The 19232-nt window shown below is 48.6% G+C and overlaps 1 protein-coding gene across 1 annotated transcript; it reads left to right on the forward strand.

Moving 5' to 3' along the window:
• The first annotated feature begins 1486 nt into the window (after positions 1-1486).
• LOC123182960 (uncharacterized) lies at positions 1487-6076 on the forward strand. Its single transcript, XM_044595660.1, has 5 exons — positions 1487-1688; positions 3763-3863; positions 4041-4886; positions 5002-5154; positions 5245-6076. Exons 1-5 carry the CDS (start codon positions 1562-1564, stop codon positions 5644-5646), a joined length of 1629 nt encoding a protein of 542 aa, XP_044451595.1. The 5' UTR covers positions 1487-1561; the 3' UTR covers positions 5647-6076.
• The last annotated feature ends 13156 nt before the right edge of the window (positions 6077-19232 follow it).

The following is a 19232-nucleotide window of genomic DNA, read 5'->3' on the forward strand; positions in this document are numbered from 1 at the left end:
TATTCCCGCATTTTAAAAACATGTTTGTGACTGTAAAAAATGTTATATACAATATTAAAAAAATGTTCATCTAGGATAATATTTTTTATTTCTTATTTAAATATTCTTGTTTTCCAAAAATGTCTACGAAATTTTCCAAAATGTTTATATAATGTTAAAAATGTTCACATAATTTCAAAAATGTTTATCGCCGTTAAAAAAATGTAAAACTTTTATTTGGAAAATGTTTTCATGTATTTGAAAAAGTGCTCAAAACATGCATTCTTTTAAAAATATGTACATCATGTATATGAAAAATGTCCAGTGCCTATCAGGAAATTGTTTTATGTGTGCTCTAAAATGTATATTGTGTACTTAGGAAAAAGTAGATATGTCTTTGAAAAAGGAAAAACTAATAAAACCCTAGAAAGAAACAAAAAGAAAATAAAATTCCTAAAAAAAACTAAGAATCCCTTATTATATATATATATATATATATATAACATACAAAAACATTGAATAAAAATAAGCTAACATAAAAGAAAAAAGGAATAAACAAGAGTAGAGGGAACCTACAGCGCAGCAAGCAAACCACACTAAGAGCATCTCCAATAAATAATGTATTTCGCATCATCAGATTGTGGTTCGAGTAAAATATACATCACCTAAAAGTGCATTTTTACATCACCAAAAACCCTCAACTCCAGTAGATGATGCAAAAATAGCTATTGCTCCAATAGCTTATGTAAAATACACCAGCCACACGATGGCTGCTTCACATTTTTGTTGTCTCCGGCGAAAAAGCTAGTGCACATGAAGCAGTAGTTGTCGGTGTGCCGGCGACACAGGCGATGAAGTAGCAGCCGCCGCCACCTCCTTCTTCGTCTTCTTCACCCGGGACGAAGCCGCGGCGGGGTCACGCAACGGCCGCTTCAAGACGCCACCTCGTGGTTTGATCAAGACTTCCTTCTTCTCGTCGGCGGTTCAAGTCCGCCAGTGGCTACGGGATGAGGGGCTGCAAATCGGCCCCGCGATTTGGAGGAGGCATCACGGCGACGGCGGCAGATGCGGAGGCGGCCATCGCCGGAGCGACATTGGTGGCCGCGGGGTCGAAGAAGGTGTTCATGGGGTCCGACGGCGGCGGGCGACAGCATGGGGTGGGCAAGCGCGGCGCGGGAAAGTTCCGCACGACAATTGGGCTACACGCGCGATTGCTCGGGTTTTACTCGAGAGGCACAAGTGATGCAAAAGTTGCATCATAAGTTCCCTATTTTACATCTAGAGCAAATCTAAAGTATTATTTTTACATCAACATCATTTTTTTAGGAGCACACCAACATCATCTATTGGATCATCGTTTTTGGGCCATGGTGGTTTAAAATCATTATTTGTTTTTAGAACCTAAAATAAGTTTTGTACAGCACGGGAGATGCTCTAATGGGCCGATCCGCTAGTCGTCTTCTATATAGGAGTACGATTTTTACTAGGAATCGGTACGGGCAACCTCTCCCCTCATAAATAATAAATATACAAAAGAAGAGAAAAGAAGCTAGCGGCGCCTCGACAGGGGATCTGTTTCACCATGTCGCCCCGTCGTCTGCGCCCATGGTCTTCTCGACCCCGATTCGCCGCTATCCGCGACGCAGTGCGGCGGACACGGCGTCGGCGTCGGCATCGGCTGCTGAAACCTCTTACACCTCCTGCTGCAGGTACGTATACTCGCGAACGCATCTCGGATCTCGCTTCTTCTGTGTTAGGCGAAAACTGATCTAATTGCACCCCAATTCATTTCGGAAACTACTTTCAATACCAAAATTCCTCGCCGTGGATGATAGTTCCTTCCCACCACCTCGTCTCCGGCGCTCGGCCGCACCGGAACGCCCCTCCGGCCAACTCTTTCAAATCGTCAGCCCGTATTCTGGATTTTCGGGGACCTGGACTGCTTTCCTCGTCGAAGTTCAGATTTTTAACCCCTTATGGCGAGAAACCAAGTTCAGATCCCCATCCCCTCCCCTCCCCTCCCTTTGACGAGAAACCAAGCTCAGATCTGCGACCACCGACCAAAAGCATAATCGTCTCGGTTCCGGATTCTCTAACTTAGAGAAGGGAAGTCACAATGCTACAGTGCACGTCTAGTGTAAAATGAAGAAGGAATGTTACGAACTATTAGCAGGTTATTTACTTTTGGTAATTACTGTAGATATAAAAAATCCAAAATTAATTTTATCTCACCATCAACTTGTTTGTATGTAATTACTATGAATGGGCATACTAGATCTGTAATTTAAAAATTAATTTAAGTTATTTTAGCCTTAATAGTATGGATTAACAGAAGGAAAGTTAGGGTACTGTAGCTTCTCTAACATTCCTTGTGTATGTTAGAGGATCCAGTTCCCTTGGGATTCCAGCTGTGCTACAAATTTCCTGTTAGATCGCGGGATGAACTAAGAGCATCTCCAACAGTTCCCGTATCAGTAAAAAAAATTGTGGGTTAGAGGAAGTTGGGACAAAAAGAAGTGCTCCAAGAGTTCCATTAAACTCGGAAATTTTTATATGGGCACCCTGTAAAACCACTTTTACAGGGATTTTTTTTACAAGAACTGTTGGTGATGCTCTACAACAACAACAACAACAACACAACAAAGCCTTTAGGGCATTTACAATGCTAGGTGCTTATATAGACGCATGTAGAGAAAAAATAAATACAAAAAGATTAAATATTCACGTAAGCGTCCCCTCGTTCAACGCTAGCAGCTAATATGGGCGCTAACAAACTCGTAAAACAGCTGCCCTGGCGTTCAATATTTATCTCTTGCAGCAAGGAAAAAGGCCAAGCGCCTGACTCCTCCTTTTGCACCGATGCCAAGCAGACTCCAGGATTATCCGCCGTAACTACCGATCGGATGGGGATTTTATCCTGGCGCCTCCTACTAGCGCCCTGCATTGAAGATGCCCTTAGTCCCAAACAAGTTGGGGTAGGCTAGAGGTGAAACCCATAAGATAGCAAGCTTCCACGCACCCCTGTCCATAGCTTGGTGATACTCCAATCCTTCAGGTCTCTCTTAACGGACTCCTCCCATGTCAAATTTGTCTACCCCGCCCTCTCTTGACATTCTCCGCACGCTTTAGCCGTCCGCTATGCACTGGAGCTTCTGGAGGCCTGCGCTGAATATGCCCAAACCATCTCAGACGATGTTGGACAAGCTTCTCTTCAATTGGTGCTACCCCAACTCTATCTCGTATATCATCATTCCGGACTCGATCCTTCCTCGTGTGGCCACACATCCATCTCAACATACGCATCTCCGCCACACCTAACTGTTGAACATGTCGCCTTTTAGTCGGCCAACACTCAGCGCCATACAACATTGCGGGTCGAACCGCCATCCTATTGAAGCACAACTAGGCTAGTACCCTTTAGTCGGCCAACACCTAACTGTTGGTGATGCTCTAAGGCGACAAATATGGGAGATATCAGTTCAGGTTGGAAATCCTAGGTACTTGAAGCACAACTAGGCTAGTACTAAAGAGAACGGAACTCCTCTGCTGTTTTTTTTTTCCTTAAAAAAATTCTTACATGGAACAGTTTCAGCATATTTCAGATTATCGCCTCTTCTTCCTTTATAACTGGACTGGTTATTCCAGCTTTCTTTCGTACCGCATTTTTATCTTTTCTTGTTCAGGCATCACTAGTCCGTGAGAGTTCATAGTTCTCTCTTGCAAAATTTGAGTTTCATGAGCAAAATTGAGACATAGTACTTAACAACTCCCACTGCGTTGCAGGTAGTGGGTCAAAGGCCACTGAAACAAATGGTGCAACCTGCGGACAACGTGAATGTGCCCCAAATATGGGACAAGAACTTGGTTTGGAGGTACTCCCTGAGGTATGTGTTGCTGGCAATGAAGTATCCTAGTTACAACGATCTTTTATATCACAACTTCTAGCACTTGCATCTCGGCATAGGACTTTCGTGATGAATCTGCAACTGCTAGTGTTATTTATTGCAGTCAGCTCCTAGCTACGAAGCTAATGGTTGAACTTGTCAACATTGGTTCTGCAGGACATCATACACCGTATACATTCTATCATGCCAGTACAAGATGCTGCTCGTGCTGCCTGTGTGTCACGTAGATTTGTGCATTCCTGGAGAAGCTATTCAAGCCTCATACTCAGTGACCGTACACTTGGTTTGGATGACACAGATTTTGAGGAAAGGAAAACCCATCTCATTGATAAAGTTGACAAAATTCTTAAAAACCATTATGGCAATGGGGTGAAGGTGAAGACACTTAAACTTGAGCTTGGACTTTGCAGCGATATCAAAGCCTCCTACCTCGACAGGTGGCTCCGAATCATTAAATCTGGGATCCAAGAATTCAGCTTGGTGTTGCCTTTAGTTATGAATAAAATCTACAACTTTCCGTGTTCGGTTTTATCTGATGAGGCAGCTGCAAGTTCAATTCAGTCTCTTAGCCTCTTTGGTTGCGCTTTTCACCCCACATCAATACTTGGGCGCTTGAGAAGACTGAAAAGTTTACATCTGTGCCATGTCCACATTACTGAGGATGGATTAGGGCACTTGCTCTCGAAATCTTCTGCCCTGGAGCGGCTAGTGATTGATGCATGTAGTGGGATAATTTGCTTGAAAATACCTTGTACGATGCAGCAGCTCAAGTTCCTCGCTGTTAAACTATGCAAGATGGTGCGGGTGGTAGAGATAGATGCTCCACAACTCGGCTCTTTTCACTATGGCGGGACACCGGTCATCTATGTCCGAAATTCTTCGCAACTTAAGAATGTAGATATTTCGCCTGTCTGCCTGTCTGGTATTCTCTCTTATGCTCGCTTTAGCCTTCCGTCCATTGCTCAAAATGTTGAGAGCCTCACCCTGCGCGGTCGTAGTGAGGTATGTGTTGGTTTTAATGTCTCAACGATTCAAATTATAAGGAGCATTCAAGTATGTGTATCTATTTAAGAATTGTATGTTGAAATAAAGCATGGTTAATCTTTTTATTTTTCAGAATGCCAACACTCCAATGCTGCCGTCCAAGCTCCCTCGCCTCAAGAACTTGGAAATTGCACTCCTTAAACCGCACTTATCCCCAAACTATGATGCCTTCTCTCTGGTTTCTTTTCTTGATGCTTCTCCTGCCTTGGAATCTTTCATCCTACGCGTAAGTCTCTATGTACATCTCTCAGAGTGGTATTAATGTATTGCACTGTTATCAGAAGAATGGTATTTGATCCTACATATGTATCTGCAGGTAGAGCAGGATGCCATGATGCATGACCCTGTTGTTGGAGACGACACTGAATACCGGAGGCAAAATCTCGAGTGCCGGAATAACAGTCTCAGGAAGGTGATGATCACGGGCTTCTGTTCTGCCAAGAGCCTAGTTGAGCTCACAGTTCACATCCTCGAGCGAACACATTCACTCGAGCGCTTCACGCTCGACATAACCTATGGCTACGATAGGAGAACTTGTAACATCGCCAAATTCCCAACTGCGAGAATGATTGGCCAATGCTGGTCGTTGAGCAAGAGAGCTCTCGAGGAAGCTCATAGAGCTGTGGAGACAGCGGATAGATACATCAAGGGAAGAGTTCCCTCGTCCGTTCAATTCGAGGTTCTGGGGCCTTGTCCTCGATGCCATATTGGAAAGTAGGTAGACCATGGCTGTGTGCACCGCTTGATGCAGGGGCCCTGGGTAATCCTCCTTTTCGAGAAAAAGGTACCAGTGGATCATTGACGTGGTACGGAGGGATCTCGGTAGCAATAGATGCTGGTTGCTGGTGTCTATTGATTTCGTTGCTGTGAACAATAAGAGATTTATTGGCCAGGCTTTTGTTCAACTCCGGAAGTGGGACTTTTGAGTTATCTGTTCCTAGAGATATTAGAAGTTGCGTTAATACAATATTAAGAGATTATTAGTGGCTGTTTGAATTGGAGATGCTAGTGCAGTGATGTTTTGTTTTAGAGTTTTGAATGGCAAATGATGTTTCATCCAATCATTCAATGTAAAGCCTGGAATACCATTTGATGTGCTGCTGCTCTGGAAGTAGCCGTGGCAGTTTAGCTTTTGGTTTTGAATTTTATTTGTTTTTTGTATCAGCATATTTATATCATTTTGGATGTAGCTTAGATGGTCTAGGACACTCTAGACGGGTGAAGCTTCCGCTGTGCATGCAAGGGACGCCAGATTTCTTGCCGCCGTGAGAAGCAGCAAGAAGTGCAAGTGCTGCAGCATCAGGTTGAGCAGGGTGAAACGGCAAGTCGTTTAGTAGTTTGTTGTTTGCAGTCTATGGTCTGCCAAATTAAAAAGCGTTAGAAATTATTACCGGCCAATCCATCATGTTATAACAAGGGCACCAAAATATTCAGTCTCGGTAAATGCCCTTGCGACAAAATAGGTTAAAGTACTCTTTATCTGAAAAAATAAAGAGGAGCCGAGCATTTGCAACGGACGGAACGGATTGTGAACCGGCACTGCAGTGCAGGGCCAGAATGTACACCAGAGAGAAATGGACGGTTCAGAGTTAGGCTGAGCATTCTTCTCGGTATACAAGTCAACTACTGTATTTGCAACCAAAAACGCAGAAGTACTACGCCGAACATTTGCAACAGAACAGATTTTGAAACGTTAACAAGAGAACAGGAAGCCAGAACCACCACTCTCGATTTTTTTTTGAACACAGTACAGACGCAAGCGCTCATACATACGCGCATACACTCATCCTTATGAACGCACACCCTACCCCTATGAGCACCTCCGAGAGACTGAGCCAGCATATCATCTTGAGATTTACGAAGTCATCGTAGACGCCTCATCATCGACGGGAACATCTCCTCCCACTGAAAGCGTATCGCCGGAAATCCTGAAATAAATCCAGGAATAATGCGAGCACCAGGATTTGAACAGACCACAACAGAACGAGGCAAATAAGCGGTACTCCCCGTAGTACTCTTCAGCGGTAGTTTTGCTTAAGCGGTACTACCGTGGAGAGCAGCGGTACTTCCGCTTAGCTCAAAGAGACCCTATAGATCCGCGGTAGTAGAGAGGCATTTAGCCCCGTAGTACCGCAGGAGCGGTACTACCGTGGCGAACTGCCGCTCTACTACTGCTCATATACAGAACCCACGAAATAGGCGGAAGTAGGAGCCAAACTACACAGCGGTAGTACCGTTGGAGCGGTACTACCATTGTGAGAAGCGGTACTACAGCTTAGCCGGTTCTGCCAAGGTTCAAACATAATGATGAACAAGCTCAATTGCCGGGAAAGGGAATAGGGTGCAAGGACAGTGTACGTGAAGATTACATCCAAACCTTTCCGAAGCGGACCCCCTCTTAATAGTACGGTGTTCCTATGACTCAATTCCACCAAAAAAAGAAACGCAAGAGAACACCGTCTTTCTAAATCTCCTGAGGGGTTCAAATGGTCTTGTGCCACGGGGTAGAATTATCTAAAATGCTCAATGCACACTGTTGAGGATGTAACCATTGGAGTCACCCGCCCAGGAGGGGCCGGGTTACTCATAATGGTCATCACGCGAAGCCCAGTACCAAACTTGAAGACGGCGGGTCGGCCAACGGGCCCAAGACCCGGAGATGGCTTAAGGCCCGTAGTATTAGCCGCCGTTAGGGTAAAGCTTGTAGTGTAAGGCAAGAATAGCTAGGAGTCCGAGCCGGACGCTGTTATGAGCCGGCCGGGACTCTGAGAGCCGCTGGGCGTCAACCTCTTTATATAAAGGGACGACCCGGCGGCGGTTTGGGGGAAGAAGATCAAGTCGAGAGCCGGGCATAGCAGTTAAGCTCCCTGGTCATCGAAAACCCTAATCAATACCACCTCAACTGGACGTAGGCTTTTACCTTCACCGTAAGGGGCCGAACCAGTATAACCCTCGTGTTCCTTGTCCCGTTTAACCCCTTTAAGCTTCCTAGCTGCGATGGCTCCACGATTAAGTCCTTGCACGAGGACATCTGCCGTGATAAATCTACGACAGTTGGCGCCCACCGTGGGGCTGGCGCACGGTGGATTTGAGTTCTTGAAGGGCAGCTTCGAAGGGCTCAAGGGATACGCTGTAGGCCGGATGACCAAGAGTCGTCGCGGCAAGCTCTACATCGACGATGCAAACTGGGGCCCCGACGCCGGCTCAATCGAGTACGGGTACCGGGTCCCCTTCGGCGGAATTCATGTTTTCATTGGTAAGATTGGTGAGCCGGGCCCTGAGCCGGATCTCTGCGCCGATCTCATCGAGACGGCTCAGCGCGCACGACCCGCCCGGGCTCTACCTGCCTTGAAGCATGCTTTCGTGGGATGCGTCCATGAAGGACTCTCTGAAGGGTCTGGATCTGGTGATGAGACGGCTGCCGGCTCTGGCGGCGAGTCGGCCACGGATGAGTCAAAATCGTTATATCAACTTCAGGATGGCAAGCTCAGGGGCTGTTCGACGGCGACAGCATTCCGGACCCCTTTGAATCGCCGAGCCGGGTTGGAATCTTCATGGCCGGCGCGCAACCTGTTCAGAACCCCGCCTCTGGGTCAGGAAGCCCGGTGCCTTCGCCGGGTCAGGTGCTGATGGATCTCACAGACAAGATGACGGTCCTGTTGACCGCTACGGTAGCTCCGGCGGATCAAGTTCAACATGACGCAGAGGTGGCACAGTTGAAGTTGGATCTAGCAAAGGCCAAGGAGGATCTGGCGGCGGAGGGGATCAGGATGGCGGCGGAGAGGGCGGCTCTCGATGCCCAGACTCAGTTGATTCAGGCGCAGTCCTTCCGGCTCACGATGGATCAGAACGCGTCCAATGAGGTCATGAGAAGGAGACATCAAAAGGCCCAATCTCGACTCCCTCCGGTTTACGATCCTCGAAACCTCTTCAACACGCCGGGTGCAGGGTCTAGTAACCCGCCGGAGATCATAGTGCCCGGGGCGGGGATGCCAACTCAGCCCCAAGTGATGGGACCTCCCCCGGTGAACCCTGCCCCGCCTCAGTACGTACCAATACCGCCGGGTCATTATGCCAACCCGTTGGAAAACATGGTCGCCGCGGCGGCGCGGCTGGCGGCTCTCCCAATTGATGGTGACTCTCCAACGGCGGTTGAAACCCGCCGGGTCAGGGAACTCCTTCAGACGGCTCTAGCACAGCAGGAGGCGTATTCTTATAGCCGGGACAGGATTCATTCAACCCCTCGTCCAGGCCGGAGCCCGAGTTATAGCAGACACATGGTCTCAGCGACCGGCTCAAGCAACGTCCGACGCCATGACTTGCCTCCTGGCCACGGCCCGGCTCATCCGACGGCTCATAATGGAGCCTTTTACGCAGCAGACCAAGACAGAGCACGGCAAGAGGCGGAGCAGGTGCCTCAGTTGACGGCTTACCAGCCACCCCCGGCTTATCCGACGGCTTCCGTCGACGTGGGTATCCCTACGAGGACTGGAGGTGTCCCTTGTTTAGTGCCGGCTCTCCGCAATGAACGTCTACCCGAGGACTTCAAAGGGCCTAGGAAGGTGCCTAATTACACGGCTGATCTACAACCCGGAGCCTGGATCGAGAGTTACGAGATGGCCATGGAGTTGCTAGAGGTCAGTGAAGCGGCAATGGCCAAGTATTTCACCATGATGTTAGATGGGACTGCCCGCACTTGGTTGAAAGGGCTGCCACTGAATTCTATCGGGTCTTGGGCTGAGCTGAAAGCCCGGTTCATCCAAAACTTCAAAGATACCTGTAGGCAGTCTATGTCGATTGTGGATTTGACTAACTGTAAGCAGCAGGAGGGTGAGTCTACGACACATTGGGTTCGCCGGGTCAAAGAGATAATACATTCATCTGACAAGATGGATGCCGGCTCTGCAGTCTTAATGCTGGAGCAGAATTGTCGTTTCCTACCCCTGAAGATGAAGCTCGGGCGGCTCAAGCGCGATTGCAATGATATGGGTACGCTGATGGCGGCTCTCGTCAAGTACGCCGACTCTGATAGTACCAAGGACCCCGCGTCAGATGATGAAAGGACAGGGAAGGGAAAGAAGAAAGGCAATGGCAAGGGCCCTCAGCATAACCCGGCAAACCAAGGAGGTAGCAAGCGTAAGGCTGATGGCAGCATAGAGTTTGTGGCCAATGCCAGCTCACAGGGTAACAACCAGCAACGCAAGGGAAGGCCACCTCCCCGAGCCGGCGGTTCCGGGCCAACGCTTGAGCAGCTGTTGAATGAGCCTTGCCCGAGGCATGGCTCTAGGGAGAAGCCAGCTACTCATCTATGGAAAGATTGCGCAATCATGAAAGCCTTTAAGAATTCCAATGCCTTTAATGGCAACAATGGCTCGGGCGGCGGCTCAGGCACTGGCGGTTTTCATGGCCCGGGCGGCGGCTCAAATTTTAATCCTCAGAATGTTCAAGGGGGCTTTAATCAGCAGTCCGGCCAGGGTCATCAACAGCAGCAGGGGGGATACCAGACCAACCCAAAGCAGCTCAATGGTGGACAATATCACGTGTTTACCACCAGTCTGTGTAAACGAGATCAGAAGCTTCATAAGAGGGCCGTGAATGCTGTTGAGCCGGCGGTTCCGCGCTATCTGAGATGGTCTGAGCAGCCTATTGTGTGGAGTAGGGAGGATCACCCTCCCCGGGTTGACAATCCGGGTCACCTGGCCCTGGTGGTGGATCCTCAGGTGGGAGGATATAAGTTCACTAAGGTGCTCATGGATGGGGGCAGCAGCATCAACATCCTCTACTATGAGACCTTCCGTCGTATGGGGTTGATTGATAAGAACCTCAGCCAGTCCAATACTGTTTTCCATGGTGTGGTGCCTGGTAAGTCGGCTTATCCAGTTGGCAAGATCGAGCTGGAAGTGGCCTTTGGGGATGAATACAACTACAGGGCGGAAAAATTGACCTTTGAGGTGGTCAAGATAAGAAGTCCGTATCATGCCATTTTTGGGCGGCCGGCTTACGCCAAGTTCATGGCACGGCCGTGTTATGTATACTTACAGCTCAAGATGCCAGGTCACAATGGGACCATTACGGTTCATGGCAGCCGGAAGATAGCCTTGGAGTGTGAGGAAGGTGACGCGGCTTATGCAGAATCTGTTTGTGCAATAGAGGAGCTGAAGTTTTACAAGGACAATGTTCACCCAACAGATATGACATCTCTGAAAAAGCCGACCACGGAGCATGAGCCGGCCATGAAATTTAAGTCAGCTGATGAGACCAAACTTGTTGATTTCGTTCCGGTTGATTCATCTCAGCAGTTCAGCATCAGTGCCAATCTGGATCCAAAATAGGAAAGCGCGCTCATCGAGTTCATCCGTGAGAATAGGGACATTTTTGCATGGAAACCTTCTGACATGCCGGGTGTACCTAGAGAACTCGCTGAGCACACTCTCAATATTGATCCGAAATTTAAGCCGGTCAGGCAATTCCTTCGGCGGTTTAATGAGGAGAGGCGGAAAGCCATTGGTGAGGAGGTGGCCCGGCTCTTGGCGGCCGGGTTTATTGTCGAAGTCTTTCATCCAGAATGGTTAGCTAACCCGGTGCTCGTGCTCAAGAAGAATGGCACCTGGCGGATGTGTGTGGACTACACGGACTTAAACAAGGCTTGTCCGGCTGATCCTTTTGCTCTCCCCCGTATTGATCAAATCATTGATGCTACGGCGGGTTGTGAGCGCTTAAGTTTCTTGGATGCTTATTCTGGATACCATCAGATTAAAATGGCAGTTAAGGACCAGGAGAAGACGGCGTTCATCACTCCCTTTGGAGCCTTCTGTTATGTGTCTATGCCCTTTGGACTCAAGAGTGCACAGGCGACTTACCAGCGTTGTGTGCAGAATTGTCTTCATAACCAGATTGGGCGCAACGTTCATGCCTATGTGGATGATATCGTGGTTAAATCCAGGGAGAAGGAGACCCTGGTTGATGATCTTAGAGAAACCTTTGATAACCTCCGGGTTTACAAGATGATGCTTAACCCGGCCAAGTGTGTTTTTGGTGTTCCTGCAGGTAAGCTCTTGGGTTTCCTGGTTTCCAACAGAGGCATTGAAGCCAACCCGGAAAATATAAAGGCAATCACCTCTCTGGCTAAGCCGGCGTGCGTCAACGACGTCCAGCGTCTAGCAGGCCGCATTGCTGCTTTGAGCCGGTTTATAAGCCGTTTGGGTGAAAAGGCCATGCCACTGTACCAGTTGATGAAGAAAACTGATGACTTTGTCTGGAATGATGCTGCTAACACTGCTTTTGAGGATTTGAAGAGACAGCTGGCTGAGCCCCCAGTCCTCGCTGCTCCGGTTGACAAGGAGCCCTTATTACTGTATGTAGCTGCTAACACATGAGCCGTCAGTGTGGCTGTGGTGGTGGAACGCAAGGAAGAGGGTAAGGAATATCCGGTTCAGCGGCCGGTTTATTACGTCAGTGAAGTGCTCATCGAGTCCAAACAGCGGTATCCACATTGGCAGAAGCTTGTTTATGGTGTGTTCATGGCAAGCCGGAAGCTTAAGCATTATTTCCAAGGTCACCCCATCACTGTGGTTAGTTCTGCTCCCCTCGGAGATATCATCCAAAACAGAGAAGCCACAGGGAGAGTGGCTAAGTGGGCTATAGAACTTGGGCCTCATAGTCTGAAATACGTACCACGCACTGCTGTTAAATCTCAAGCTTTGGTGGATTTCATCAATGATTGGACAGAGCTACAGGTGCCTGAAGAAAAGCCGGATAATACATATTGGACTATTCACTTTGATGGGTCTAGGCAATTGGAGGGCTCGGGGGCTGGAGTTGTATTGGCTTCCCCTAAAGGTGACAAGTTTCATTATGTGCTATGGTTGATGTTTCCTTGTACTAACAATGCGGCTGAGTACGAGGCCTTGCTCCATGGTCTTCGGATGGCTAAGAAGATGAGCTTGAGCCGGGTAAGGTGCTTCGGCGACTCAGACTTAGTGGCTCAACAAGTATCAGGCAAGTGGGATTCCAAGGACCCTCTCATGGCGGCTTATCGCCGTGAAGTTGATGCCATTGCTGGACACTTTCAGGGTTACCAGGTAGAGCACATCGATCGCAGGAAGAACGAGGCGGCTGATGCATTAAGCCGGCTGGGCTCTCAGCGAAAACCGGTGCCGCCTAATACTTTCTTGGACATCTTGCATAACCCTTCTGTTAAGTTACCTACAGAGGAAGACTTGGCTATCCCAGACCTGGAAGCACAGTTGGTGGCGGCTCTCCACATCACCCCAGACTAGACGGTACCATATGTAGCTTACATGACCCGGGGAGATTTGCCTGAGGATGAAACTTTGGCCAGACAAATAACCCGGCAGTCTAAGTCAATGGTTGTTATCAATGGTGAGCTGCATCGCCGCAGTGTTACGGGAGCGTTCCAGCGTTGTGTTTCCCCCGAGGAGGGTCAAGAAATCTTACGTGAGATTCACGAAGGGGATTGTGGCCATCATGCCGGCTCAAAATCCCTTGTGGCCAAGGCTTTTCGTCATGGTTTTTATTGGCTGACGGCTCATGCTGATGCGGAGGACTTGGTCAGTAAATGTGACGGGTGTCAAAGGTTCTCGCGATGGGCTCACGTGCCGGCTCAGGAGCTGAGGATGATTCCAATTACTTGGCCATTTGCGGTTTGGGGGCTTGATATGGTTGGGCCTTTTAAGAGATCCAAGGATAAGAAGACCCACCTCTTGGTGGCAGTCGACAAGTTCACAAAGTGGGTTGAGGCAGAGCCCGTTAGCAAGTGTGACGCAGCCACGGTTCAGTTCATGAAAAGGGTGATATTTCGCTTTGGTTTTCCACACAGCATTATAACTGATAATGGGACTAATCTGTCTAAAGGCGCCATGGAGGAGTTTTGTCAACGAGAGCATATTCGACTTGACGTTTCATCAGTGGCTCATCCTCAATCCAATGGTCAAGCTGAGAGAGCTAATCAGGAGATCTTGAAGGGTATTAAGCCCCGGCTTTTGGTCCCTTTGCAATGGACGCCGGGTTGTTGGGTGGAGGAGTTACCCTCCGTGTTATGGAGCATCAACACTACTCCTAACAGGTCTACGGGTTACATGCCTTTCTTCATGGTTTATGGAGCGGAAGCAGTCCTCGGCAGTGACATCCGTCATGACTCGCCTCGAGTGGCGGCTTACGTTGAGGCGGATAATGAACGGGCACGCCAAGATGCTCTTGACTTGTTGGACGAACAGCGTGATGTGGCAGCAGCTCGCTCGGCGATTTACCAACAAGACCTGCGCCATTATCACAGCCGCCGGGTTAAGTCGCGGGTCTTCCAGGAAGGTGATCTGGTGCTCCGGCTCATTCAAGATCAAACAGATGCGCACAAGTTATCCCCGCCTTGGGAAGGGCCCTTTGTGGTCAGCAAGAACTTGCACAACGGGTCATATTACCTTATCGACGTTCGGGAGCACAAAGATTCACGCAAGTCGGAGGAAGAAACCCGTCGGCCGTGGAACATAGCTCAGCTTCGGCCTTATTACACTTGAGCCACCGGCTCTCATAATGTACATATTTCTATAGCCATGTATATATTATGTTAAATAATAAAGCAGGACCTCTGTCCTTTTCTCCTCCAAAGGTAAACGTGTTATTTCCATTACAACATCACATGGTCACTTGGAGGTGGATCCGGCTTATGATCGTATTTGAATCTAGCCGTAAGCAATATAATCACCTGGGGGCTTCCTGTTCAAACATAGGTCGTATTCGAACCAAAGAGAACATAGCTGTCGATACCCACTTGATTGGCAAAGTGCCGAGCTCATTGGGGAGTTTTCTTTGATCATATTTGAATCATAGCTCAACCCCCTTTGGGAACCGACGTGGATCGTATTCGAATCAGCGTCATTAAACAACTCTTAAGGTCATTTGGGGGCTTCCTATTTAAACATGGGTCGTATTCGAACCAAAGAGAACATAGCTATCGGTACCCTCTTGATTGGCATCGCCAAAGCCACTGGGGGCTATATGGTCGCATTCGAATCTTAGCTTAACCCCGTTTGGACGGTTCTCTGGTCGTATTCGAACCGGAAGCCCCTACTTTTTGATCTTCTGACTTACAACAAGTTCTGTTGGTCATATCAACAGTGTGCAAGGGCGGCTTTTACTTTGCCGACTTAATTTTGATTCACAACGTTGATAAACACATAGTAAGTATTCTTGATGCTGGTAAACCAGAATTGAGATCTTCATCTCATTATTCGGGTTACATAAACCGGAAGCATACTTGAAGGCTTATAAGTATGCAATCATGGTTACATCAAAGACATAATTAAGGGCCCGTCTTTTAGTGACTTTGGTTCATATTCCGGGTTATATATATAAGGTCTATGATTCTCAGTGCGGTAAGCCGCCTAGAGACTTGTGACTTGTTTTCTATGCAGAATGGTTAAAGACAGCTATTCGAGCTTAAGGAAAATAACTGATCAGTTATAACCCGGAGGAATAAGAAGAAGCAGCTTCAATGGGGTTAAGCATTCAACACGTGCACGATGGCACGACAAAATTAAGTGTTTATCCTACTCTATTACAAGACTCCCCGAGTCCAAAAGGTGAGGCATTGTTCTAAGGTGCAACCATGAGCCGTCTAAAGATCAAGGTGCTTGTGGAGTCGAAGCTTCCGGCTCATCCCTCTCCGCTCCTCCGACTGATTCCATGACCTGGAAGGTTGATGATTTCCAGTCAATGCCGCTCAAAGCCTCGAATTGAGCCTCCTCATCAATTAACCTGGCCGGGTCAACTTCTGGGGCAAAGGTGTGCTTACGAGTCGGCGGGATCAAGCTGATGGCTTCATAACGCGGAGTGGGGATCCTCTGATTTTCTGCGTCGTAGCCCGGCTGGTACTTGGTAAGGTCGGTGTCATTCCCAATCAGGGTGGCCACCGGGCGCACGATCTTCACACAGGCAGCAAAGTCTTTTTGGTCGAAGGGGGTGCCGTCTTCCTTCAGGCCGGGGTATCCAAGTGCGATGTCAGCCGGGTCTAGCTCCGGAAGAAAAGCCTTGGCCCGGCTCAGAGCAGCTATGGCTCCGGCTCTTGTAGAGGCCCGTCGCAGCTCTTGGAAACGCTGAGGAAGAACGGCAAGCCGCCGAAGTACGTCCGCCAGGTGAGTCGGAACCTCATTGGACAGGGCCACAACGGCCAAGGCGCGCTGTGACCCAGTGTAGAGTTGTTCCACCAAGGTGTACACGGCCTTCAGCTTGGTCAGCACGTTCTGATTGAGGTTGGCGCTTCTAGGACCTGTTTAACAAAGTAAGGTAAGCCGCCAGCAATGATGGGACTTATAAAGAATGTAAACTTGTTAAAAGCCTGCAGAATGACTTACCGAAGATTGCGGCGACCATCTATGACACATGGCGTTTTAAGCCGGAGAGTTCGGCGGTTCTCTCCGTCAGAGCCGCCTCCGCCTGTTCGGCCCGGCTGACCAGAGCAGTTTTTTCCTCGGCCCAAGTCTTCCTTTCGGTTTCAAACTTCTTCTTCTTCAGCTTCTCTTGTGCAGCAAGACTGAACTCAAATTTAGCGTTGGCATTCCGGGTCTCAGTTTCCTGAGTCTTCAGGCGGGTCTTCAGCTCAGAGATCTCAGCTTCAAATTTTTTGCAAGCAGCCTGTACAAATTCCGGGTTATAGCATGAGTGATTATTATGCAACATTAAAGTCCCAAGCACTTTCCAAGCAAAGACACTTGGCACTTGGAGGCTAATGCATATTGAAAGATTCTATTTACAAATTGCCGGTTCATGAAAGTAAGCCGGAAGTTAAGTCTACAACATATTCTATCATAAGTAATAGACTTGGGGGCTAGCATAGTAAGACTGACTATGGAGTAAGCAAGAGATTTGTACCTCAGATTTTTGTTGGATCTGCTTCACCATATCGATCTCCAGATCCCGGCTGTTGTGCACTTGACCAATGTAACCCGAGACAATGTCTCCAATGCTCAAGTTAGCATAGTCAGTAATTTCCAATCTAGCCCGGCGGCGCTCTAGCAGCTCTTCCTTGGCAGAGCATCTGGCCAGCACGGTGGGTCTTCCCGGCTCAACGTATTCAGTTCGGGTAATCACCACACCCGGGTCATCGGCCGGTTGACCTGAGCTGGGGATCTCCGGGTTAGCAGAAGTCTCTATGGTTGGCTCGTCGGTTGGAGCGGTGGCTTCAGGAGCAGAGGCAGCTGGTGGCTCTTGAGCTGAAACCTCCGGTTCAGTCAAGACCGGCTCTTCGACCGGTTTATTCTTTTTCGCCCTCTTGCTGAGCTTGGCTTGAGCACTGAAAGGACAAAAGGTTAGTACAAAAACATGAGTAAAGATAAGCACAACATAAGATGATCATCATTACCCGGGCGCGGTCTTGAAAGCCGGCAAATTGGATTGCATAGAGTCACCAGAGGAAGGTGAAGTTTCCTGATAGTTTGAATCGGAAGAATTGAGTGGTTGGCGAATGGTGCCCGCCAAAGGATGAAAAGGATATAAGTTGGATATAACCTCGGCTCGACGCTTCCTTGATGCTTCAGGTAAGCCGGAGGAGAGGTCTGCATCCTTGGTGGCCCGGGTTTGTCTCCGGCTCTCATGAATCTGTTGCTTCAAAAGAAATTGAGGATCTTGATAAGCTAAAGGATGTGAAAATCTTACTTTCCGGGTTACTCTTCGGACTTTCAGCCTTGGCAAGGGCTCCGAGTCGGAGGAAAGGATAGTTACCTCTTCAATCACTGGGTTACTCGCTCCGGTATCATCCTGCTAATGATCAGTGTCAATAAGGTGGTTACAAACAGACAAAAAACAAAAGAAGAGTCTAAAGAAAAAAGGGCTACCTCTGACTCGGAGCTGTCACTTAGCTGAAGCAGCTCTGAGGCAGTAGGCCTGCTTCCCTTCTTGTGGGGAGCGGCTCTCCTGGCAGCTTTCTTAGCCTTCCTGGCTTTTTTGGCCGCCTCATGGTCATATTTGACCTTCCAGAACTTGTCATTAGCCTGAAACATACAGCAAAGATTTCTTAAGGTTCAGATGAAAGCTATTAAAAGGAAAACCAAGGTGTTCAGGTCAGTGGCTTACCGCCGGAGCCGGGTTAGCTCGGCAGAAGGGGTTTAAGCCGGTTTTCCCACAGTCGGCTAAGCTCTCATTCAGAAGAGACTTGGTCATGTCGTCCACGACGTCCTCAGGGAGATCGTTGGGACTGTGCCGTAGAGGGTCATCTTTCCGGCCCGTGTAATCGCACATTAAGCCGGGGCGGCGGCTCAAGGGGATGACCCGCCAAGAGATCCAAACCCGGACCAGGTCAATGCCGTTGAGGCCGTTTCCCAGGAGAGCCTTGATCTTGTTGATGGTGGGGATCAGAGGTTGACGCTTCGCTTGAGATAGTTTGTCCGGCAGAGGGTGATTTGGTTCCAGACGCAGGGCACGAAAGCCGGGCAGAGGGCTCTCGTCAGCCGGAGAGGTGTCCTGGCAGTAGAACCACGTCTGGTTCCAGTCCTTTGGATGGCTTGGCGGTTCAGCGTAAGGAAAAAAGGCAGTCTCTCTGTCGTTGAATAGAGATTCCGCCAAGTTCCAAGCTAGGCCCGTTGGCACACTCATTCTGGCGATTCAGATAGAACAACTCCCTAAAGAGCAGTAGGCTGGGCTCTTCTTCGAGATAGACCTAGCAGAATACTTGAAAATTGCAAATATTTGACACGGAATTGGGTCCTATGTCTTGCGGCCGCAGATCAAAGAAGTTCAGAACCTCTCTAAAGAATTTTGAGCCGGGCGGTGCGAAGCCCCGGCTCATGTGATCAGCAAATATCACCACCTCACCATCTCTTGGTTGAGGTCTTTCCTCCGACGGGTCAGGGGCACGATAAGACATGATCTCCTTCTTGGGCAAGTAACCCGTCTTCACGAAATCAGCTAAAGTGTCGTCGGTGACATTGGATCTCATCCAGTTACACGTGATGGGTGCCTTGGGAGCTTTGGGTGGCATTGTGGAAGATGAAGCCTATGACAAAAGGAAAATGTTCGGTTCAATTATAAGCCGGCAGACGTCTACAGTTCAATACTCAAATGGCGGCTTATGAAGGGGCCTAATGACATATGGCTAAGTGCATCGGGTTATCTAAGCCGCTGAGGGCATCGTGAGTAATTCAAATTGTCTACAGCTTTATCATAAATGAGCCGGAAATTTTACAAGCGCATGGCTTCTTTTAAGCCGGAAATGTGAGCTGCCATAGCTAAACAGATGCAATTTTTGACTCAGTGTGGCGAAAACAAGTTCCACAGACCGCAGTAATTATTTTG

This window comes from Triticum aestivum, chromosome 1D (genome assembly GCF_018294505.1).
Source record: "Triticum aestivum cultivar Chinese Spring chromosome 1D, IWGSC CS RefSeq v2.1, whole genome shotgun sequence".
Taxonomy (NCBI): Eukaryota; Viridiplantae; Streptophyta; class Magnoliopsida; order Poales; family Poaceae; genus Triticum; species Triticum aestivum.

What these genes read in the sequence shown, in the direction of transcription:
- LOC123182960 (XM_044595660.1), top strand. Translation starts at nt 1,562, where the DNA reads ATGTCGCCCCGTCGTCTGCGCCCATGGTCTTCTCGACCCCGATTCGCC. An exon ending in TCTTACACCTCCTGCTGCAG is followed by an intron (nt 1,689 to 3,762) that starts GTACGTATACTC and finishes ACTGCGTTGCAG; the next exon opens with GTAGTGGGTCAAAGGCCACT. An exon ending in GTTTGGAGGTACTCCCTGAG is followed by an intron (nt 3,864 to 4,040) that starts GTATGTGTTGCT and finishes TTGGTTCTGCAG; the next exon opens with GACATCATACACCGTATACA.